The following is a 23,947-nucleotide window of genomic DNA, read 5'->3' as shown; positions in this document are numbered from 1 at the left end:
ACAGCCAGTTCTATCCCTGCGTAGGACTAAAAGATCTCAGTATCTTCCTTTACTCACTAGTAGGTCTTGTGGAAGAACAGATTGCAACACACACACATTCTTAACTTCAAAAATGTAAAGGGGCCTTTATCCTTCATCACGAGTTCCAGGCTGGAGCTCCTGACCTAAGACCACAGTGCCTGAGCAATTTTCAAAGCAGCAAGAAACTGCTCGGCCTCTTCACAGGACAGACTCAGCATCGGCTCCCTGTGCGCATGCTACCTAGAACGTCCTGACTACAGCTTTGCCACAGTAGTAAACCCGAAGGCATGCAGCCACGGGGAGGGGAAGTCATTGAGCGCTGGGGTAGGGAGGTCGGTGTGTCCTGCGGAGCTACCTGCACACGGGTCATCAGAGACGTGAGCCCTCCACACCATACTCTTCAACAGTTCAGTGCTCGTCCAATCTAGCCGGCCTTTTCTGCCACTCTGCCCTGTCTGTGCCCCATCCTACACCTGGCAAGCAAGTGAGCAGGGGACATGCCATCAGTTTGGAAAGTCAGAGCGCGGCAGTAGGAGCCCACATGTGGATGTAAGCCTGAGGTTTTGTTTCAGCTCTGTCAGCACAGGTAGCAGTGGTTCTCAGGACAAGTCACTTAGCCCTTGGAACCCACTCTCCTTCTGTAAAAGGAGTGGTTTTCATATTATAATCAAAGGAATTCCCCTCGACTGCAGGGCAGAGGTAGAGGTGAAATCGGTTAGAAAAAAGGCAGGACTGAGACAACCCCCTCCCTTGCCCAACTGCTTTACCTTATCAACCTCATTTAAAATGCCATATAAGGGGCCCCTGGGAGGCTCAGTTGGTTAAGCCACTGCCTTTGGCTCAGGTCATGATCCCAGAGTCCTAGGATTAAGTCCCACATGGGGCTTCCCCTGCTCTGCAAGGAACCTGCTTCTCCCTCTCCCTCTCCCTACCACTTCCCCTGCTTGTGCTGTGAAATAAATAAAATCGTTTAAAATAAATAAATAAATAAAATGCCACATAAAGGGGCGCCTGGGTGGCTCAGTCGTTAAGTGTCTGTCTGCCTTCAGCTCAGATCATGATTCTAGGGTTCTGGGATTCACCCCCACATTGGGCACCCTACTCAGCAGGAAGCCTGCTTCTCCCTCTCTCACTCCCCCTGCCTATGTTCCCTCTCTTGCTGTGTCTCTGTCAAATATATAAATAAAATCTTAAATAAAATAAAAAATAAAAATAAAATGCCATGTAAAGCCAGGCTTCCAAAACAAAGCCAGAGCCTCTGATCTCCGTCTGTCAAATAAATAAATAAAATCTTAAAAAAAAAAAAAAAAAAAAAAAAAAAAAAAAAAAAAAAAAAGGAATCATCAGCATGTACAGTCTAAACTTAAGGGGTTCGACATAAGAGCACGAGGGACCTTAAGGGGAGAAAAGGCTGCAGTTTGGCCTCTGACCAGCTAACATTTACAGAGCACCTTCCGGTAGCAAGCATTTTAAAGATCTTTAGCCTTCCACACCAACAGTAGGGAACAGGTATGAGTTCCACGTTGACAGTGGGGAACCAAAGGCTCAGACTGGTGAAATGATTTACCCACAATCTCAAAGTGAGGAAAGGGAGGGTGGGGATTCCAGCCCAATTAGTTATGCTTCCAAAGTCCTTGTTCTTTCTTCTTTACCTCACTGCCTTTTACAGTCTTAACTCCACATTTGAAGTGCTTCAGGTTCCCCATCATTTCATAAACTAAAACTGAAGAGTCAAAAAAGTACTGTCTACCAGAAACAGTTGGTACCCACAGTCTTCCATTCACACCTACAGACTAATGGGGAGGAAGTGATGGTGTGGATACATGACACAGACCTTCCTCCCAGGCTTCTATTTTCCATTAATCACATTCAATCCTTTAATGGCATCTCTTACGGTTTCTAGAGCTTACAAGGCCTCCCTTCTGCCTCCCTCTTTCACCTTTTCCAGAAGCTTACACTTCCATGCAGACTAAATTGAAGGCCTGGTACTTTAAATCTACAAGTACCAGGCAGATGAAAGTACCCTTCTCAGGCTTCTCGTTTTTCATCCAAACAGCCCATAACAAATGGCCTCATGTATGTGTCCAGCTCTGTGTGCCCCTACCCCACTCACACACACCTCCCAACCCTGGATCCCCTTCTCAAATTATACACTTTGCACTGTATCTCTGGGTGAGCTCCATGGAGTGGAAAGAGACAAGGTAAAGAGCAGAAAGCAGAGAATCTAAAGGGAAAGATTACCAAACACCCCCCCTTATGCCCCCACCCTCTGGGGTCTCTAAAGCACGTACAAACCTGAGACATGAGTGATGGTTAAAAAAATTTGGGTTTTATTGTTTTTGCTAAACAATACTAAAAAAAAAATTTCATTTTGAAGGCAGGGCTTGAATTATTTAATTTTGATCCATTTATTTAATTAAAAAAAAAAAGGAAGGGGAAAGAGATCATGGCCAAAAAGATAGTAGTTAACCCCCACCCCACCCCCAAAGCTCTAGCCAGTCACATGAGCATCACCCACTTCCCACTAGGTGCCTGATATTCAGCTGGTGGCACACTCGGCCCCACTGGACTGCCCTGAAGGCACAGGGGCACCGCGTGCCAGTTTTTGCGCTCAGCAGGTTAGTCAAACCAGACAAACTGGTGGGCTAAAGTCCAGAAGTTCTCTCCAGGTTTTCTGCCCATCGGCTGAGCACATACAAACTATCATAAGCTTGTAAAATTTAAGGGGGTGGGGAAGGGCATAAAAGCAGGAGGTTGGTGGGAGAAGAGAAACTACAGGTCACCCAAGCTTTCTCCTGGGCTAGTGGCTCTGGATACAGACTTCGAGAGACCGGGAGAGGTGGGCTCCAGGTTTCTTATGGAAGAAAATCATCCTTCGAGGAGGAGCTGAGACGTGCCATGCAAAAGTTTTCTTCCTGCAGAGGGCACAGGAGACAGGGCAGCGGACTCTCCCATCTAGGAGACAGGAGAGTGGTGAGGAAGTTCTTCTAGTACCATGAAGTAAGACAAAAGGCAGAGGGAGAATCCTGAGGTTCTGGCCCAATGTGAGACTGGTACACACACACGGTTAAAGACTAAAAAGCCATCAGGAACCCTCACAGCCGAATCCCACCTGCAAACACTGGCTCTAGAAAGTGCTGCAGAAGATTCTTGCTGTGAACCAAGTCAAGTTAGTTGCCTGGCTATAGGTGGTGGGGAGGGTAATACATTTTTATTTTCGAAGGGATGAGGTGGGAAGAGCGGCCATGATCTAGTAAAAAGAGACCTGCAAGAAGCAGAAAATATTTAGAGAACATTTTAATATATATTTTCATATATATATTTAAAGTTAAGAAAAATAAAACTAATTCAAGCCATGCCCTGTGCAAAAAAAGGAAAAAAAAAAAAGAAAGAAAAAAAAAGACAAATTTAAAGTGAGACCTCTGTCTGCTGCTCTAGTCTCAACTTAAGTATCACAGTCAGCTTGTTACTTTTATTTTGGAAGAGAAGATGTAAAAGTTTCTTTCAATCACTCAGAAGGCAAGTGTAGCCACTTATAAAAACAGAATGGCAGGGACAGACTAGGAAAGTCAGAGGTGAAAGGGCAGAGCAGGAAAGGAATTTTCAAAAATAAAATTAACAAGGTGACTGTTCCAGAAGGGGGCTGTGAAAAGGACATGGTGGACCGAAGTCTGTTAGTCAAGTAATGATTCAACTTTTAAATTATTCTCTTGTTCTTTTTTGTTGGGTGTTTTGTTTGTTCAAGTCTAAGATTTGGAAATGCCGACCCTTTGTTAACAAGAGCCAACAGGAAATATAGGATCCCTTCCCTCCCCCGGCCTGCCTCCGCCGAAGCCACCACCATCGCCTCGTCGGCTGGATGCTGGAAGAGTCCTCCGTGTGTGCGGACTCAGGATGACAGGGCAGCCTCCTTCTGTGGTTGCTGGGCTTGTGAACGCTGCAGTATCTTTTGGCTTTCCACGTCTCTAAAATGTTTTTCAACCTGAAAGAGACCAGTTCAGCCTAGGTCAGAACAGGAGATGGGCACCAAGGCCTCCCAAACAGTTCATGCCAGGCCTCCACAGCCTGTCCTGGCTGTCCAGCTCAGGGACCATTCAGGCCCCTCTGCCCTCGCTATCTGCGGGCCTTCTTGGCCAGGGAGAGGTGGCGGCCTCTTTGTTTCAGCCGCATGTGCTGCACCTTCAGCTCAGACTGTCTAAAAGAAAGTGAACCGGTAAGCTCAAACGCAGTATGAAAAGAGATTATTTTGACCCCAACTCCCTCTCCCCTCTTCATGTAAGTGCAGAAAAGCTGACAGGGAATTCACAGTATTAGACTTTTTACACCCACAATGTTGGTCTCTTGATGCTCAGAGTGTTTTTACAAATGCTGCAACTCAGTCGAGACAGTCACATGACATATGCAGGGTCACAGACGCCAAAAGCAACTGATTGATACCAACCAGCCCATCCTGAGAAGAACCCAGCCTGGGATGAGAGGAACTGCTCAGGCGCAGTCCCATGGAATGGTCTGGCTAATTCTGAAAAGCCACACTGCCGAGGACATGGGGCTGAGCGCTCACTTTATCACACTGCCCAGTGGGTTCCCTCCCCACACAAGTGGCCCAGGCACAGCAGTGGAGCACTGCAGCACAGGGGACAGGGGACTAGGCAGGGCTGCTCTCGGGCTGGCATGTCAGAGCAGGCAGAGACTGCAGCACAAGGGCCTGCCCTGAGGCCGGAGGGGTGAAGGCCAAGGAATCCCTCTCTCTAAAGGTTCCCGGCTCCTTTACTTACTATTTTGCGTACATGGCTCAGTGCACTCCCCTCTTTGCCTTTACAGTTTTCCACTTGATATGGGGGTGTAATAACAACTTCTTCCATGACTACGATGTTTTTTTCTTGCCATTTACAGTCTTTAATGCTGGAAGGAGAAGAAAGCAGGTGAAAGTTGCCTCTTGGAGGCATCCCACACCTCCTGCCTGATAAATAAGTAACTCGGGAAAACTGACCCCAACTTCTCAGCTCACAGCTCACACAGTAACCAGAGGCCAGCAGCCCGTAGGGTGCCGTAGCCAAGAAAGCCCCTGGGCATCACTGGCTAGGAAAAGCAATGACATGATGCACATTCATTCCAAGGAGAGCCCAGAAGAATTACTCAGAAGCAATGGGGACCTAGAAAACCAGAGAAAACCTTGGTGGCAGCCTCAGAAGTCTAATCCAAATTGAATTCAAATGAACAGCGAGGCTCAGGCCACTAGATTCAACTAAAGTAGCAGCCTAGGGCAGGGGCTGGCAACCTTTTTCTACAGAGTCAGACAGTAAGTATTTGAGGCTGTGAGCGCCATCCAATTTCTGTCATAACCACTGAATTCTGCTGCTGTGCCTACTACAAAAGCAGCCACAGATGATACATAAAGAAAGGAGTTGATCTGCCTGCAGTTTGCCAACCTTTGACCTAGGGGGAAATAGCACCTTTAGAAAGATGGGAAAAGAAATTCCCCCAACTTGCTATGATCTGCACACTGTCCCCTACCTCCCGAAACGGAAACCGCTCCTCAAACCAGCCCCTCTCAATTATCAGACAGCTGGGCACTTGCCAGACTGGGAAAACCCATTCCAGTTCACACTTGGGGAAACGCAGGGCAGCTGATATTCCTCAGAGTTCCCTCACATACCTGTAAATGTTCAGACACTCATACCACGGCCTCAGACAGCTCTGATGCCAGCTGCCATCTGTGCACCAGACCCAGGTGGTTAAATAGGGTAACAGAAGGCAGCAGGGGGGAGGGGGGAGTGTCAAATGTTTCAGTTTTTCAGCAGCTAGGGAAGCTAGTGGAGAGTCAAATGACTTCTGCTGTGACAAAATGTCTTTTAGGTGGTGGTAATAAGGTGGCCTTCTGCTTTCCCTAAACCCTATATACACCCCGATGTACAATTAATTAGAAAGAAACAGACACGTAACTCTCCCTTAGTAAAACTGCATCAGCTTCTGGAGAAAGTTACAAGATCAAAATAATAAAGAGAAAGAAGCCACGAGTTCTAAATTATTGAATATCAGTTCTGAAAGGGATCTTCAGGAAAATCCAATCCCAAATGAAGTTTTGCACTTGAAGGCACGAAGGCCAGGGAAGACAACCTGCCCGCGATTCCACCGTTCTCCTGGATGGGAAAACCCACGTCCCTGGACACCGAGGTGCTGCCGACACACTACCCAGCACCTCTGCTGACCTTCAGGAACACGACTACCACACAGCGCGGCCAGGCAGCATCGCCCCCGGGGACAAGGGACCCCTATGCTCCCCCGACTCACGTCTTGTGTATGGTCTGGAAGAGCTGCTGGCCCTCTAGGGAAACACCAGCGCTGATTGCATAGGCCTGGCTCAGCTTCTCCTCCTTCTCTGTCCGTGCTTTGCTGGCAAGCTAGGGTGGGGGAGAGGAAAGAGACTCAGAAAAGCATTCACCTTCATTCTTCCCAACAGTCAGGACCTGTTGAGGAAAGGAGGCTAGGAAAGACTGGTTTGGTAGCTTCAGTTTTCTCAGAGTCCAAAAGTGAAACAAAGTGCACCCCAAGATGCCTGAATAGTTACCGCTACAGTGGCAAACATTCCTTCCATCCACTTACTGAGCGCCCACCAGGTACCCATGCGCTGTGCTAGGCTAGAGATACAGCACGGAGGCGGGGAATGGACAGAGACCACGAACAAAAACAGAGTAACTTCAGACGGTGCTAAAGGGAGCTAGGCAGAAAATAAAGCACAGCAATGTTACACAGTGGGACTGGGAAGTGACAGTCGGAAAAAAAGGTAACGCACACATATCTATGAAAGGAGAAAATTAAGAATTTTTATCAGTCACTGCTAGAGTCTCAGGTTTAGAAATTAATGCCTATGACACCTTCAGAGACGAGAATTTTAGATTCTAAAGACGACCTTTCTGGTACCACTATCTGTGCTCACATGGGGAGCCAAAACTCAAGTAAACCTAACCCATGGATACTGTCGACCTTCAACTTAAAAGACTGATATCCTACTCTTTAGAATATGGAATGGTTTGCATTCTACTTTATGTTCATTCCTTATCTGCCCTCTAGTGGAATGCTCACAAACTGATCAAAAGAAATTCTAACAAACTCTAGTATAGTAGTTCCCCGCCCCTCCCCTCCTCTTATCCAGGGTCAACCTTGGTCTGGAAACAGCTGACGCTCCTCCTGGACTTATCATCAGGTCAGGTCAACAATAACCTAATGCTACATCACAGTGCCTACATCATTCACCTCATTTCATCACATCACAGAGGCATCTTATCACCTCCCATCAGCACAAGGGTGAGTAAAAACAATACAATGAGGTATTTTGAGACAGAGAGAGAGACCATATTCACGTAACTGTTATTACAGCATATTGTTATACTTTTTCTGTTATTAATAATTATTGTTGTTAGTCTTTACTGTGACTAATTATAAGTTAAACTTTATCATAGTTATGTGTGTACAGGAAGGAAAAAAAAACAACTAATACATATAGGGCTCAGTACTATTTCCGGTTTCAGGCATCCTCCAGGGTCTTGGGACTACAAACCCTGCAGATAAGGGGAGACTACTGTAGTCTACTAAAATCTAGTAAATCCCTTCCAACAGGGGTGGGTTGCCCTGTCAACCCCTACTGTCCCTCTAATACACTTCTAGTCCCCACCCTACTGTACTCGTTGCTAGAGACTCCAGAAGTACAAATTCGTTTCAGTGTAGAGCAAAACAAATGTGCTGGACAAGATGGTTAAAATGAAAGGCAGAAAATACATCTGAAAGTCAAACAAATGATTTGGAGATTTTTCAGGCCCACAAACATGAGCACGATGCTGCAGCTAGTACACTAAAGACATACAGACACACACATGAGAACAAACAGTTTGTCCCCAAATACCAGCTCCTTATAATAGAGAGTCACACCTCATACACATCCCCAAGTACCTGGATATTTGGAATTCCTAAACATTTCTATTCCATTTTAACAGTGACCCCTCAAACCATAGACCAAATACAGTTTGTTTATTTAGGCAAAGTATCTAATTGTTAGCAAAATGAAGCACTTTATTAAGTGTGGGTTTGACCATGAAGAAGAGAAAAGGAGACCTTTGGGTTATGGGGAGCACTGCCTCTGAGTTTCAAAAATCATCTGAGGGGTGAGGGGTATGAACACAGAAGAGAGAGGTCATGCATGCTGTCATTTCAGTGTCCCCAGGGAAAAGAGGAAAGAAAGGCCAGAACTCTGCAGTGATCTGAAGCCTGAGCTCCCTTTTCACATAGTCCCCAGCACGTGGAGAGAGGCAAGTACAGCAGCACTAAATAAACAATCTTTCAAGCCTGGTCCTGCCATTCTGGCCCTACCAGGCTAGAACTCCACAGAGAAAGAAATGCACAGGGCTGACAGTATTCCCCAGAGCCTCAGCAATCCCAACTGCAGCAAGAAAGCTCTCGGTCTCTATAGAAAAAGAACCACTGATGGCCTATTTTAAGCAGCAAAAAGCAAAACTTAGTCACCCAGAAAACCCTGATAATAAGGAGTTTCCCTGAGTCTCACTTGCCAAACAACCCTGTACAAAACCTGAAGTCTTCAAGGAAAGAAGGGAAAACCAGGGGGCAACAGTGCTCCCCTGGATTAACCACACTCTCCCAGGGCTCCTATGGAGCGCAAGTGACCAGGCAGCTATTTACCTTACCCTGTGAACAGGCAGGAAGGTCTCACTTGCAGGTCTTTTTAAAAATGTTTATCCCACGCGCTTGGGTGGCTCAGTGGGTTAAGCCTCTGCCTTCGGCTCAGGTCATGGTCTCAGGGTCCTGGGATGGAGCCCATATCAGGCTCTCTGCTCAGCAGGGAGCCGGTTTCCCTTCCTCTCTCTCTCTGCCTGCCTCTCTGCCTACTTTTGATCTCTGTCAAATAAATAAATATAATCTTTAAAAAAAAAAAATGTTTATCCCTGGGGCGCCTGGGTGGCTCAGTGAGTTAAAGCCTCTGACTTCAGCTCAGGTCATGATCCCAGGGACCTGGGATCAAGCCCCACATCGGGCTCTCTGCTCAGCAGGGAGCCTGCTTTCTCCTCTCTCTGGCCTGCCTCTCTGCTTACTTGTGATCTCTGTCAAATAAATAAATAAAATCTTTTTAAAAAATAAATAAATAAATAAAATCTTAAAAAAATAAAGTTTATCCCTGGGGCGCTGGGTGGCTCAGTGGGTTAAAGCCTCTGCCTTCAGCTCAGGTCATGATCCCAGGGTCCTGGGATAGAGCTCTACATTGGGCTCTCTGCTCAGCGAGGAGTCTGCTTCCCTTCCTCTCTCTCTGCCTACTTGTGATCTCTGTCAAATAAATAAATAAACTTTTAAAAAAATAAAAAAAAAAGTGTTTATCCCTGGAACGCCTGGGTGGCTCAGCATCTGTCTTCAACTCAGGTCAGGATCTCAGGATCCTGGGATCAAGTCCCACATAAGGCTCCCTGTTCTGCAGGGAGCCTGCTTCCCTCCACCACCCAACGTAGGCCTCTCTGCCTACTTGTGATCTTTCTCTTTCTGTCAAATAAATAAATAAAATCTTTTAAAAAAACGTGGGTGCCTGGGTGGCTCTGCTGGATAAGCAACTGCCTTTGGCTCGGGTCATGATCCTGGAGTCCCAGGATCTGAGTCTCGCGTTCCCTGCTTAGCGAGGAGTCTGCTTCTCCCTCTGACCCTTCCCCCTCTCATGCTCCCTCTCTCTCTCTCCCTCTCTCTCTCTCTCAAATAAATAAAATCTTTAAAAAAAAAAAAAACAAAGTTTATCCCTGAAAACCAAAATCATCTCCCTGTGTTGGATCACACAAAGCTGCTTCTATAAAGCTTGTGTTGACTAGACAAGAGAGGATACCCCCAGCAAAATATCCTTGTCACCTACATAGCAAATTAAAAACTAACCTCACCCATTCAGTAAGAGAGGAAATGGCTCAGGAAACCAGGCACCTATGCTGAATGTTTAAGAACAGAACTGACAAATTTAGGCTAGAAGAAGAAGGAAAAAGGCTAGGAAAGGAGTCACTTTTGAATTCTTGCCAGAGGCAGAATAAAACGTATATAAATCTCAGCCAGAAGTGATTCCTTTGGACAGCCTGAGTAACAGCAACAGTTAGAAAACAAGGATTTCAAAATACGCTTCCAGCCCCCCAAAATACCAGGTGTATAATCTCCTCTAAAGGCTCTGAGAGCAAAGGAGAATAGACTAGATGATTCTCTATTTCAACTCATAGTGCAAACAGGTCCCAAATGCTAAATGATAAAGTGCCTTAGAGGGGTACCTGTGTGGCTCAACTGGTTAAGTGTCCGACTCCTGTTTCAGCTCTTGGTTTCAGCTCAGGTCGTGATCTCAGAATCGTGAGATCAATCCCTGCAGCAGGCTCCGCACTCAGTGTGAAGTCAGGTTGTCCCTCTCCCTGCCCTTCATCGCCCTTTCTTGCTCTCCAATAAATAAAATCTTTACCAAAAAAAAAAAAAAAAAAAAGAGCCTTAGAAAAATCAACAGAGGGGCGCCTGGGTGGCTCAGTGAGTTAAGCCTCTGCCTTCGGCTCAGTTCATGGTCTCAGTATCCTGGGATCAAGCCGCGATTTGGACTCTGCTCAGCAGGAAGCCTGCTTCCCCCTCTCTCTGCCTGCCTCTCTGCCTCTCTCTCTCTCTAATAAATAAATAAATCTTTTTAAAAAAAAGAAAGAAAAGTCAACAGAAATCAGAGTAAACTGACTGTATTTCAATTTGCCCCAATATTCTCAATTACTCTACTTGTACCTGCAATTGTGCTCTGGGGGATCTGGATGCAATGCAACCTTTGAAACCTCCTGCTGTCTGTTTATGAATTGTATTTTCATGGCAATCTGAAAAATGTTTTTATCTGATTCAGCTACATAGATCTTCTTTCACCTGGAACTTATACAAAGGGGTAAATTTCTCCCTCAGAGGAGCCTAACAAACAGGAATAAGGATGGTTACCCTCACAAAAGGAATCCAGAAGTCTCTCAAAACTGGGGGTGAGATTACCTTGCTCTTTTTAGGCATGTTCCTGAAAATTCATGAAAACCGTAGATAAGACTCCTTTTGTAAAGCAAATGACTATCACTCTACCCTCAAGTTAGCAGTTACTTAGGTTTGAATCCCCTCACATCACTCATGCATATGTATAAATGGTCCAGTTACTCCTAGATAGTAAGTTTACATTTACTGTCAAACCACTAGAGGGAACCAATAAAAGCTGCCCTCAGTAGAGGTGTAGGGTGTATAGGGTGTACCTTTTAAACCTGGGAAGACTGCACCTGGGTGGCTCAGTGGGTTTAAGCCTTTGCCTTTGGCGCAGGTCATGATCTCAAGTTCCTGGGATGGAGCCTCACATCCGGCTCCATGCTCATCAGGGAGCCTGTTTGCCCCCACCCCCCGACTGTCTGTCTGCCTACTTGTGATCTCTCTCTGTCAAATAAGTAAATAAAATCTTAATAAATAAACAAACTTGGGAAGATAACCAGGATAGCAATTTTTAAAAATTCAATGACTACCACCATACTACATCTATTTTCAGTGAAGCATGCTAGCTGCTGGCCTCTCTTCCAATCAAAACTGAAGTACTGGGGCACCTGGGTGGCTCAGTGGGTTAAGCCGCTGCCTTTGGCTCGGGTCATGATCTCAGGGTCCTGGGATCAAATCCCACAGTGGGCTCTCTGCTCAGCAGTGAGCCTGCTTCCCTCTCTCTCTCTCTGCCTGCCTCTCTGCTACTCGTGATCTCTCTCTGTCAAATAAACAAAAATCTTAAAAAAAAAAAAAATGAAGTACTAACTGTTGAGAATCTCCAAGACTATTAAAGGTAGCACTTTACAAACTGAGTTCAGGCAAAGTGAGAAGCACAAACCTATGAGTACTTATTACTAATGTGCATGTGGCTTCATTGAAATGACTGCACAAGACAACCTGTGCTTACCTGCCTCTCCTTTTATTTTGTATGAAACTCAGTGGAAACAACTATTCCTGGTCTACTAACCAGTGCTTCCTCCCGTGGCCGTTCTGGATATAGCAACTTGATGTGGGCAACAGAGAAAAGTATGTGAACTTGATACCAAAGCACATCAATATTAAAAGGCATCTAGTCATGCCTGCTGCGGGGTAACCCTTGAATGAGTGAACTAATGCACAAACCTCTCCTCCTACACTTAGTGACATGGAGAAAAGGAAGCAGCCACAACGACAAAATCTAAGCGATACGCACTTCATCTTGTTACTGAGTCACCAGCTGGGCCAGCTTAGCCCCACACACCCAGACTGGGGAAGCACAGGCGCTGTGGGGAACCCAGACAGGTTCCTACCGCAAGTATTTAACAGGCTGCGACAGCTGAGACAACAAGGGAAGCAGAGTCCAAAGAGGAACACACTGGATGTGACCTACTGACTCCAATGAGCCACTCTGAGTTTGTCTCATGTGTGCACGCGGGCCGTCCAGCCAGCTGCCCTCACACGGAGGCGAGGAAGCACTGCAGCTGCCACCCGGGACCTGCCGGCACTGGCTATCATGCCTGTGGAGGCGGACGGATGACAGACCATGGCGGCTGAGAACCGTGGCGGCCAAGAACCACCAGCATCCTAGGGCCTGCGCTTGCCTCTGCGGTCCCCATCCTGGGGTGCGCCCTCAGAAAGCCCTCCTTCCTAGCTAGCAACAAGCAGGCTCTCAAAAATATTTGTTCCAGCCTCCAATCAGTTTCCCCAAGTCTTCCTGTTCCCTCGCTGAAAGCTCCTATCTGACAGTTTCAGTAAAATACTGTTCTTTACAACTTTGGATAGTTGGGAACTCCAAAAATAGAGTACCCCACTTGTCTTAATATCTTAGAATATATAATAATGTATAAAAACACTGAATCAAATAGGAACTATAGAGCCTAAGAGGCTTGATAGTTAATATTAAAATTCTAAGAGCCAACCTGCTGAGTGAAAGCCTACTCCATCCTAGGCACCAAGCTACACACCTCACGTGTATTAAAACATTTAATCTGCACAATGGGGTGCTGAGTGGCTCAGTAGGTTAAGCATCTGCCTTCGGCTCAGGTCATGATCTCGGGGTCCTGGGGTCAAGTCCCATGTTGGGCTTCCTGTGGGGAGTCTGCTTGTCTCTCTCCCCCTCCCCCTTCCCCCCACCCCACTTGTGCTCACTCTCTAACAAAATCGTAAAAAAAAAAAAAAAAATCTGTACAAGCCTAAAGAATAGGGACTAAAATTCCTCCTACTTAATAGATGGAGAAACTTAGTGACTTGGCCAAGTTTACCAAGCCACAAGTGGGAATCTGAATTTCAACCCAGTCTGACTCCAGAGCTTACATTCTTTTTTTTTTTTTTAAAGATTTTATTTATTTATTTGACAGGCAGAGATCACAAGTAGGCAGAAAGGCAGGCAGAGAGAGAGGGAGGAGGAAGCAGGCTCCCCGCTGAGCAGAGAGCTCGATGCGCGGCTCGATCCCAGGACCCTGGGATCATGACCCGAGCTGAAGGCAGAGGCTTTAACCCACTGAGCCACCCAGACACCCCCAGAGCTTACTTACATTCTTAATCCTTTGCTACAAACAGCTTCACCTAAGTAAGTCTAAATTATTGTTGAAAATATAAATTTGAATGCAAAAGAAAATACTTTCAGAAAGGAAAAACATTTTTTTTTCCAGAAAGGAAAAACTTTTAAAATTCAGCTGCCACCTTCTCTTTTTGTCAACGTATTCTGGCATTTCCACCAATGTCTCCAGTTCAGAACAAAGCTATCTGCCTTCTAGAGAAGGACTGCTCTTACCTGAAAAGGGCCCCAGTCTCACCCTAAACGTCAAGAACATTATTTTTGTTTTGTTTTAAAGATTCTTTTATTTATTTGACAGACAGAGATCACTAGTAGGCTGAGAGCCAGGCCAGGGGGGTGGGGGAGAGCAGGCTCCCCGTCGAGCAGAGAGCCCTATGCGATGCATGGCTTGATCCCAGGACCCTGGGATCATGACCTGAGCCGAAGGCAGAGGCTTTAACCTACTGAGACACCTAGGCACCCCTTTATTTCTTTTGTTAAAGGTAAATCATAAAACTGTTTTTCAGAAAACACATCTTGTGTGACAAAGAATTTCAGGCCAATAATTGTAAGTACTCCCTGGACCCTCATTTTCTATTTTTTTTTTTAAATATTTATCTAGGGGCACCTGGGTGGGGGGAGTGGGGTTGAGTATTCTCTCCATCTGCCCCTCCCCTGGCTCATGCTACCACTTTGAAATAAATAAATCTTAAAAAAAAAAAAAAAAGAAAGAAAGAAAGTGGAGTACCTGGGTAGCTCAGGGGGTTGAGCCTCTGCCTTCGGCTCTGGTCATGATCTCAGGGTCCTGGGATCACGCCCCACATCGGGCTCTCTGCTCAGCAGGGAGCCAGCTTCACCCCCTCTCTGCCTGCCTCTCTGCCTACTTGTGATCTTTATGTCAAATAAATAAATAAACAATCCCAGCACGTAACAAGTCCATTCCCTCCCTCTGAGAACTAATAACCTCCAGGTTAGCTTCCCGACAGAAGAGCAAAAGCTTCTAAACTGTAGACGGACAAACTGAGCACCTTCCAAATTAGCTTGATTCCATTTAAGTTCCTTCCTTTTATTATTTGCTCTTCAAGACCCTACTCCACTATTACAACAGAAAAGCCTTCCCTAAAATGTTTACCACTCTGCGCCAAGGGTTGGCAAACCAGAGCCTCTGGGCCAAATTCAGCCAACCACCTGTTTTAGTTATGCCATATTAGAAAGACCACACCCACCTGTTTCTGTATCATCTATGGCTGCTTTTGCTACAAAGACAAAGTGGAGTAGTTGTGACAGAGAATGGATATCCCACAAACCTAAAATATTTACTATCTGGCCCTTCACAGAGAAAGTTTGCTGGCCCCTGTTCTATGCGCCCACAACACCTTGCTCACACCTCTCGTAACACGGACCCCACCGTACTGTCAGCAGCAGCTAAATGCTGCTCTCCCTCGCCACCACCAACACACATGGGATTCTTGAGGGCAAAAGGCAGTCTTAATCATCTTAACATTCCCAGTGCCTGGAAGGGAAGGGGAATGAGAGGAAAAGAGGATAAAAGGAAAAGAAACCTCAACTATCAGAATTTCACAGAACAGTTCGCAGTTTTAATAAGTGACTAACACATGGTCACACAATTTAGCTGCTGGAAGAACGCTCTTCAAACTCCCCACATTCGACCACACACACAGTTGGCTTTTGACACAGTGTGCAGATCCTTTCATTTCATTTTCCACTTCAGGTACAATTTGCTGAACTCTCCAGGGTAGTTTCTGATATTTACCTAAGTTAGTCTCAAAATTCCAGGGCTAGAACTTGACTGCATCACCCTTTTCTCCACAAGCCTGTTCTGCAGCTGTAAGACCAAAGAGTTAGGATGCCCTTAACAGCAGAAGCGATACCCCCACTGACCCAGCAGTACAGCCCTCAGTTTAAACCACCTCCATGTCAGAGTGCAGAGGTGGCTTCAGTCACACACAGGTGGCGCACTCTGCCAGTAACTTGGGCCTAGCAACTGTCTCCACACCCTGCGATGTCAAGAAAGCCCCCTTTGCAACTAAACCCTTAACAACCTAATGAAGGCTCACAGGACTGGCTGCCATGCGCTATAGCTAACTGAGCCACAAGCCCCAGCCCAGAGCACTGCATCCCCCGCTATGGCTCTGTCATTTGGACGCTAAAGTTTGAATGCCACTGAATGTGACACGCTTCAGAAGGCCAGTGATTGTTTAGACAGGCTTCCTGCTGAACCACGGACCCCAAGGCAGAGTTTGAACTCAAGACACTGAGATCAAGACCTAAGCCAAGGGGCACCTGGGTGGCTCAGTTGCTTAAGCGTCTGCCTTTGGCTCAGGTCATGAACCCAGGGTGCTGGGATCAAGCCCTTTGTCAGGCTTCCCACTCAGCGGGAGTCTGCTTGAGATTCTCTCTCCCTCTCCTTCTGCCCACCCCATGTGCTCTCCCTCTTTCTAAAATAAATAAATAAATCTAAATTAAAATAAAATAAAATGGCAATCACTCGACCTTGCTAACTTCATCTGATACCACTCACTATTTAACACGTCCTGTCACACAGCAGTAATGGGCTCTTCCTTTTCACCCCCAACCTAAACCATGACACTTTCATAAGGAAACAGCTGTGTCTGCTCACAGCCACGGGCAAAACACTGGTGGACTCTAACCTGGTACTGGGGCCTTGACATTACACTCTAATCAAGTGAGCCAATAGGTTATATACAGCTTCTAAAAGCTAGAAAAATTTTTATCTGACAAAAAAGACTTGCTTTCTCTAGAAACATAATTGTTTCCATCGGTGCTAACTCCGTATCTCCACATATTAGGGTCACGATATGGTCAAGGGCCCACCTGACAAGACAGATCCACGAACAAAGGCCGTAAGGCAGCAGCTATTAACCACTCCAGAAGTGTACTTGTACTTGGGAATTAACCCTCAAATCACTGGAAAGTCTATGGCTATGCTAAACCTTACCTTATTTTTTTTTTTAATTTTATTTATTTATTTGACAGAGAGAGACAGAGCAAGAGAAGGAACACAAGAAGGGGGAGTGGGAGAGGGAGAAGCAGGCTTCCTGACAAGCAGGAAGCCCGATGCGGGGCTCGACCAGGGATCATGACCTGAACTAAAGGCAGATGCTTAACGACTGAGTCACCCAGGTGCCCCTAACCTAAACCTTAGCTTTGAAATCGGGAGAACTCAAAACAAAGAGTAAGCCAGCTCTTCCCTGAATACGACAACTACCTAAAGGTAAACAATTTTTTTTTTAAAGTGAACTCTGTGACTCTTTTGTTTTCTCAGCCGTTCCAGAACTACCCCCCTGCTACCGCACCCAATCTCCAAATACCCTTTTTTATCCAAAGGCACCCAACTCCTTCTTCATTACCAGGGGCTAATGATAAGCTTTTTGAATCTCTTCTTCCTGGGTGCATCTGGTAACTCAATGCTTGTTAGCAAGATCTAAAGAGGTAATAAATGGATAAAAGAGGCTGACAAATTAGTCAGTGGTTTGGTAAGGGAGGTGGATACCTTATCTGCGGATTTCAATTTCTATGCTTTGTCAGTTTTCCTGCCTCCCCCCACAACTCACAAATATCTCTTCAAGAAAGTCTTCTCCGACTCAGCAAAGTGAGAAGATGACTTACATCTCATTCAATGCACTGGATGCATTTATCTTAATACATACATACACTTGCCTTGGCTGTGTCCATGAGTTCTTTCCTAAGGGTCTCAGAGGTTGAAAGCACAGCCTCCTAGGTTCTGTGACTACTCACTCTAAACTCCAGTACCCAGTCAAGTGTTAACTACACCACCTGGTAACACTGCTCTCGAAGTTCAAGTTAATTCTGGTCACCAAGAAGAGATCTCTTAAAAATATTTAACTCTGTTACATATTAATGGCATTCAATACAATTTTGATTTTCCCCAATCTTGGGTTGGCAAGTTCGGATAACTGAACAAATGTCGATCCAAAGCCAGGAAAGACTGACAGAGTAATAGCATTCATGTTCTTGGCTGCCTTCCCTTAGTCACAATGCCCCCCCATCCTCCCATCGTGCCCCTATGCCTATTCAAGGAACATCAGTTGGCTACAAATAGCTAAGCAGAAGAACAGAACTAACACCTGCCAATTCTAATCAATTGATCTAATCCCCGCAGCAACTCTGTGAGATAGGTTCTAACATTATCCCATTTTTACAGTCAGGAAATTCATGCTTAGTACAGTTAAGAGGCAGAGAAGTAACTTTAAAGACTTACCTGCTTGGTTCCTGCTTTTTCTACTAGACCACAATGCTCCTGACCACACACACAGGTTTCTCTACGTAGAAACATTACTAACATGGGACTTGGCAGTCAAAACATCAGACCTGAGTTCAAATTCCAGCTCTGTTACTTAGTAGGTAGATGATCTTGAGCTAGTGACTCGTTCTCTCTGAGCCTCAGTTTACTCTCTTATGAGATGCTGATGGTACCCATACCATAAGAACTGTTAGAATTAAATGAGATGTCTACCAGTTGCTAGCTTAGAGTGGCACATAAAAACATTAGTTTCCATGCTACCAGCCACGTAACCCAGAACAAGTCACTTAAACTAATAAGCCTGTCTTCTCATCTGTTAAAATGAAAAGAATACACTCTAAAGATCACACGGTGTGACTGAGATAATGGAATGAGAGGTGTCCAAGTTCTTTGCAAGTTGTGGTCCCCAGCAGAGCTTACCACAGCGCCTTGCACAAAATAGATTTCAGGAAATGTTTTATAATGCTACACAAGAGCAACCTTGTTAATGTTGACATGTCCCAAATCGTCTCCTGAGAACACTACTAACCCACGGGTAATCTCCATCCCCAGAGAGCAAGAAGCAGAGTCAGTTCAAAGGAACTTGTTCAGAAACATCATACTTCATCCTGCCACGTGGACACTACAGTTCTTCTTGTCCTAAAGAAACATTAAACCTTCCCCATGACAGAATAAACTAATAAGCCACAGGGTGAGTAATCTGAACCTCACTTATGACTGGCTTTGATGTGCTTTTGTACTTCTATTGAAATGCTTCTGTCTTAGAGTCAGGAAATTCAGAACACTTTAACAGGGTACCACAGTACTATGGAGAAGATCAAATGATACCTGTAACTTCCACCTTCAGCAACCCTACTGTCTCTCACATCCCACATCTGTGGACAGACACAGGACTTCTTAGCCAGCAGTGAACTGTCAATGGAAAGCAAAACAGACTCATCTCTTAAAAACTGCTAGTTCGTACCTTCTCTAGTTGGACTGGAATTAAGTATTTTCTTTAAAAGTCCTTCTCCCCCCCCCCCCCAAAAGTCCTTCTCTTCCATTTCCTGCTGGGTCAGAGTAAACAAATATCCAATTTATATCAACGGGATTGATTAAACGGAGCTCTTACTAGATCAGCAACATGAGCCAACATGTGATGGTATCTTCCTACTGGAAGTGGAGCACATAAGTGGTGTTCCCTAAGACTGTGAAAGCAACAGCTTCCTTCCAGGGATCTCTGAACACTTTAGTTCCCTCCTAACATGCTTAAACAACTCTCCATCTTAAAAAATCCCCAAGTCCATGTTCTTCAATGGGATGAACTTCTCAGGTCATTCAAGCAATACGCAAACAACTGCCCAGATTTAAGTTTTCAGTAATAGTACAGCAGGCTCTTCTAAGTCTAATTGAATCCAGGGAATCACAAAGCCTCCTCAAACGATAGTTTCAAGGGAAAGCCAATATAGCTGACTCCTCAACACGTCTGGGAAGGGAAGAGTGAATAAATGAAGTCCAAAGATAGCCCTCCAACCTAATTTTAGTTTTTAGTTTCTGACTCCTCTTCCCAGCAAACCTTTTTCAAGACCTGGCAAGCATGCCACAAAATAAGAAAAGTAAGAACTTCTGTCTTCCCTAACCTATTGATTCCTGCTGCTTTCTTGAAAGAGTGGGTAAACAACTAGTTTACAACAATACTAATAATCTAAAACTGACCAGCACAAAGCAAAACCCTAAAGACAAACTCCATAACCGAGAACTATTTATATTTGAGGTCAAGCATAAGAAAATTACCTCTTAACAGTCCCCCCCATAATACTCCAAGCCCTCTAAATGGGGGCACATACTGGTCCCAAGAACAGAAACTTAGTCCTTTACATTTGAGAAAATCATCCCCCTTCCAGATAATCTTTCCTCTAATACTCACTAAACATCCAGTTATTTAGTAACAAACTTCTCATACCTTATAGACACCAAAAGTAACTACTTTCTCTTCAATATACTAGGAATAAACAACTTCACCTGAATCTTTCTAATCTCTTCAGTCAAAAAAAAAAGACAACCACTCAAGGAGCTCCTACATTCTAGTAGAAGGTACCTAAGGCAGGATTTAAAAAAATCTATAGATTTCTAAGAATGGGACATTCTATATGCAACAGCCTTTAACATGAAACCCAAGACCCTCCCAAATCTGTCTTCAGCCATAACTAAAAAAACAAGTGGCATTTCCCTGGAATCTGAAAAAAAAGGGAGCTCCAGATCACAGGTAACTATATTCCACCAGCCTCAGTTACCCTCTATTGTTTCAGCTGCCTGAGTGTTTCCTTGCTTTGCTGAATTGTAGCCAACATACCACATTCCCGAGAGAGAAGCAAGAGAATATACGTTATTACAAGACTCCTCCAGAGGGAAAAACTTCCACCACACTAACTCAAGAGACTTAAGGAAAAGCAGCTGCTACTAAAATCGAATGTCTAATAAGGTTTAATATTCATTCAAAAATATTAAGCACTTATTCTGTGCAAGGCTCTGTATATTCAGCCATATACAAAACAGGGATGGTTCCCAACCTCTGAACAAAGTTTGGTGAGATAGAAAAGCAAAGAAACAATACACAATTATACTTATAAAAAGGCTACAAATAGGGTTATCTTAAATTTCAATTTGCCCAGGACACACTGGTCTATACTTGCCCCACTGTCCCAGCGTAAAACAAAAGCACTAATGCTTTACTCTCAAAAATGTCCCAAGTTGGACTATAAATGCTGCCACCTTAACTCTAAACGATAAAGTACTGTAAGAGAGAATAATGGGAGCAAATTACTTTAGCCTGGGTGATCAGAGAAGACTTCTTGGAAGAGGTGCTGAAGGATGCGGCTCCAAATTCCGGAAGAAAGAGTGTTCCAAGTACAGGACAGCAAAGACTACAGGGCATGGGGGTTGTATTATTACTAATGTTATTATACATGAACTTTCACTCATAGAACTGGAGAGTCAAAGTGATTTGGGGGTTCCCACATTATCAACATATCCATCCAAGATTAAAATATCCTAAGCCTCTAATTCTGTCAGACCTCAAAATACAAACATAAAGACAAAAATGAAGCTCTAATGCAGTAGTTTTCAAATTTTTGTAGGTCATGAATCAGAGATCTGCAAAGTACTCCCTATGTTCACCAAAATCACATATATTCATGTGTGCACAATTTCAGGAGGTTCACAGGCCACACCCCTACCCAACCCCACCAACACCAGAAGTTCACACATGGACTCCAGGTTTAAAAAAAAAAAAAGTCCTCTTTCACAAAGGACAAAAGCAAACTCTCAACTTTCTCTATTTGGGCATTGAAAGGTTTCTTAAGTCTTCTGAGGATACCCAGGAATAAAGAGAACACCTAAACTGACAGGTCTTTCAAAAAGGTATCGGAACAATTTTAAGTCAATGAAAAAATGAAAAACAATGGACAATGTATGTATGACCAAAAGTCAATGAATCTCAAATCTCCCCACCATTCTGGAGAGCCAGAACTGCCCTCAAGTCCTTACCTTACTAACATTGAGTGAAGCTAGGGGAGGAGGGGTTTCTGTTCGGTCATTAATTATTTCCACTTCTGAAACATACTGTAAGTTTATGAGCAAGATGTCTGCATGGTTGGGCTTTCCACTGGAAGAGGGACATTCTGGTGAGAAAATAAAGTTAAGGAAAACAGGGGCAAACCGAGCACTGACACATCCCAAAAGGGGCATGGAAAACACAATTCACACAAGGCTGGTGTAACAGGTGTGCCATGAGCAAGAGGGGGGAGCCTTGCAAGAATCACAGCTCTCCTCAGGGAATCTCTGCCGGCCACCTTCTGCCCACTCAAAACCCAGAACCCAAAGATCTCAAGCTTTTCAAAGCCAAATACCATCCAAAATTGGAAACCTCAGAAAAGGTTTCTGTCACCTCTCTGGTTGGAGGGAGGGATAATGCAGTGTTAATGCCGTATATATAGTTTGTCTAGGACCTAAGGAACCACACAGGAGAGGCAGTACTTTCTGTTCTTGGTATAATACTCCTTTCATCTATATACTGCTCTTTTCACTTTTTTAGATTTCAGATTTCCCATTCTGCAGAGGAGAAAACTACAGCACTTGGAAAGGAGGCTCACTCAAGGTGAACCCAGCTAAATAAATCATTCATTTATACATATATATTCATTCATTCATTCATTCATTCACTCACCTGCCCTCCAACTATTTATCAAGAGCATATTATATGCCAATTAAAAGTAAAGGAATTCCTCATGCCAAAACCCTTCCAATTAAACCACTATCATAAAAGGTCTGTTTGGTCCAGATCTGAGTTCTTATAAAAAAAAAAAAAAAAAAAAAGGCATGGCTGTTGCTGTCGTTTCAGAGGATGTCCTCCTAGGCTACAAATCTACAACTAAGTGATTAAATAATTTAAAATACTTGCCACTCAAATGCAGCACTCGGTAGGGAAACTTCCTTTTGAAAGATGCCATAAAAGATTACTCTTCCAAAAAAAAAAAAAAAAAATCCAAATAAACCCACCTGTGGCTCAGAAAGGGGAAGGGGTGGCATATTTATTACAATCAGGAAGTACTATAATTCCAAGATTGAGTTTCCTGGAGTAATTCAGAAATCATTTCCACCCCAAAGAAGCAGGCCTTCTTTTCCATTCTGTTTAACACCGCCACTTCCAAAACAGGAGGCAACTACTATGGAAAAGTCAGGACTCCATGTGCTGGGCTGAGGAGGAGAAGATAACTTACTCTTTCACCTGTAGCCCACACAACCCTACGGGAGCCCCTAAAAAACGTGGTCTTCTGTCTGGACCAGGTTTCCTATGCAAACATTCTCAAAGCAGCAATTTTCAAATGACTAAGAAAGCTAATTCAATACTCCCCGCCCCCAATAGCACCATGCACACTCACCAGCAAAACAAGCCCCTATCCCCATTTCAGATACAAACTCTGTCCTGCACTTACTCTCCCCCAAAGCAAGCAAGGCCCATTTGGTCACCACCCCACCGCCCTTCCTTGGACCAAATCCCACCAGAAGACACCCCTTCTTAAACTATACCCTTGAGCTACTAGCAGTTCCTTAATCTGCACACCCCCTCCCCACATGATTCTACCCGCCCCCCTTCCATCCGGGCTCCAATCCACCAGCCCCCTCCCACGACCACCCTCTCTCCGGATCACCGTGTCCCCTCTCACAGCGTTCCCCCGAAAAGGCATCCTCGTGTCAAGCCCCCTTCCACCCACTGACCCTCGCTCGGGGCCCAGCTCCCACAAGAGGTGGGAGACAGGGTCCCCAAAGCTGACCGAGGGACACGCGAAGAGGGGGAGGGGAGCTCAGGCCCGTGCGCATGCGCTCCGGGCGCCGCGGTAGCCGGTCGCCCCTAGGCCCGGAGAGGGCCCCAGCCGCCGCCGTCGTCCCCCACCCCCCCACCACCGCACATACACGCCGGCCCGGCCTCGGGCTCCGCGCAGCGAAGGATACTTAAAGCCAGCATTTTGGACTGGTAGTCGAAGGCTACCACCTCGCCCTGCAGCCGCTGCTCCTGGCACGTCCGGCACGACACCTGGCTCCCAACGCTGAAGTACTCGCCCGGAGGAGCCGCCATCTTGGGAGAGCAGCCGCGGCCGGCGGCGGCGGCGGCAGCAGCGGGCGAAAGCCGGGCCCCCAGTGAGCGCCGCGACGCGACGCGACGCACGAGGCGCACTGACGTCACACGCTAGGGCGTGGCCTCGCGCTGGGTGGGGCGGGAGCCTAGGTGGAAAAGGGAAGAAGAGGAAATAAAGGGGAATCTGAGTTAGTGTGTTAGTGCAACTGGGGGCCCACTTGGTAAAGTCTTTGCAGAGTCGTTTTCAGAAGTTAAAGATAAATGACCTACGTGGGATGAAAAAGGGAAGGAGGAGGGAGCTGCTGTTTACGTATGTGCGCACCTTGACACAAGGGTTTAATGAATGAACTCTATATTTTATATATGAGGAATGTGAGGCCCAGAGGACTTAAGGAAACTTGCCCAAAATTATTATGCCCAGTTATAAAGTGGTAGTGGAAAG

The 23,947-nt window shown here is 45.3% G+C and overlaps 1 protein-coding gene across 1 annotated transcript; it reads right to left on the bottom strand.

Moving 5' to 3' along the window:
• Positions 1–2,328: 2,328 nt before the first annotated feature.
• On the bottom strand, positions 2,329–23,584 carry LSM12 (LSM12 homolog). Its single transcript, XM_059379276.1, has 5 exons — positions 23,382–23,584; positions 21,417–21,550; positions 6,313–6,422; positions 4,797–4,923; positions 2,329–4,003 (listed from the first exon to the last, which is right to left on the bottom strand). Exons 1-5 carry the CDS (start codon positions 23,503–23,505, stop codon positions 3,911–3,913), a joined length of 588 nt encoding a protein of 195 aa, XP_059235259.1. The 5' UTR covers positions 23,506–23,584; the 3' UTR covers positions 2,329–3,910.
• Between the last annotated feature and the right edge of the window lie 363 nt (positions 23,585–23,947).

The sequence above is a fragment of the Mustela nigripes genome, chromosome 16, assembly GCF_022355385.1.
Source record: "Mustela nigripes isolate SB6536 chromosome 16, MUSNIG.SB6536, whole genome shotgun sequence".
Lineage (NCBI taxonomy): Eukaryota > Metazoa > Chordata > Mammalia > Carnivora > Mustelidae > Mustela > Mustela nigripes.
This window is presented reverse-complemented; position numbering and strand designations above follow the sequence as displayed.

Excerpts from the sequence above, each read along its gene's own strand:
- LSM12 (XM_059379276.1), bottom strand. The coding sequence starts at position 23,505 with ATGGCGGCTCCTCCGGGCGAGTACTTCAGCGTTGGGAGCCAGGTGTCG. Across the intron at positions 21,551-23,381 it reads GTCCAAAATGCTGGCTTTAA|AATGTCCCTCTTCCAGTGGA; the intron begins GTATCCTTCGCT and ends TTTTCTCACCAG. Across the intron at positions 4,924-6,312 it reads TTCCAGACCATACACAAGAC|CATTAAAGACTGTAAATGGC; the intron begins GTGAGTCGGGGG and ends TTCTCCTTCCAG.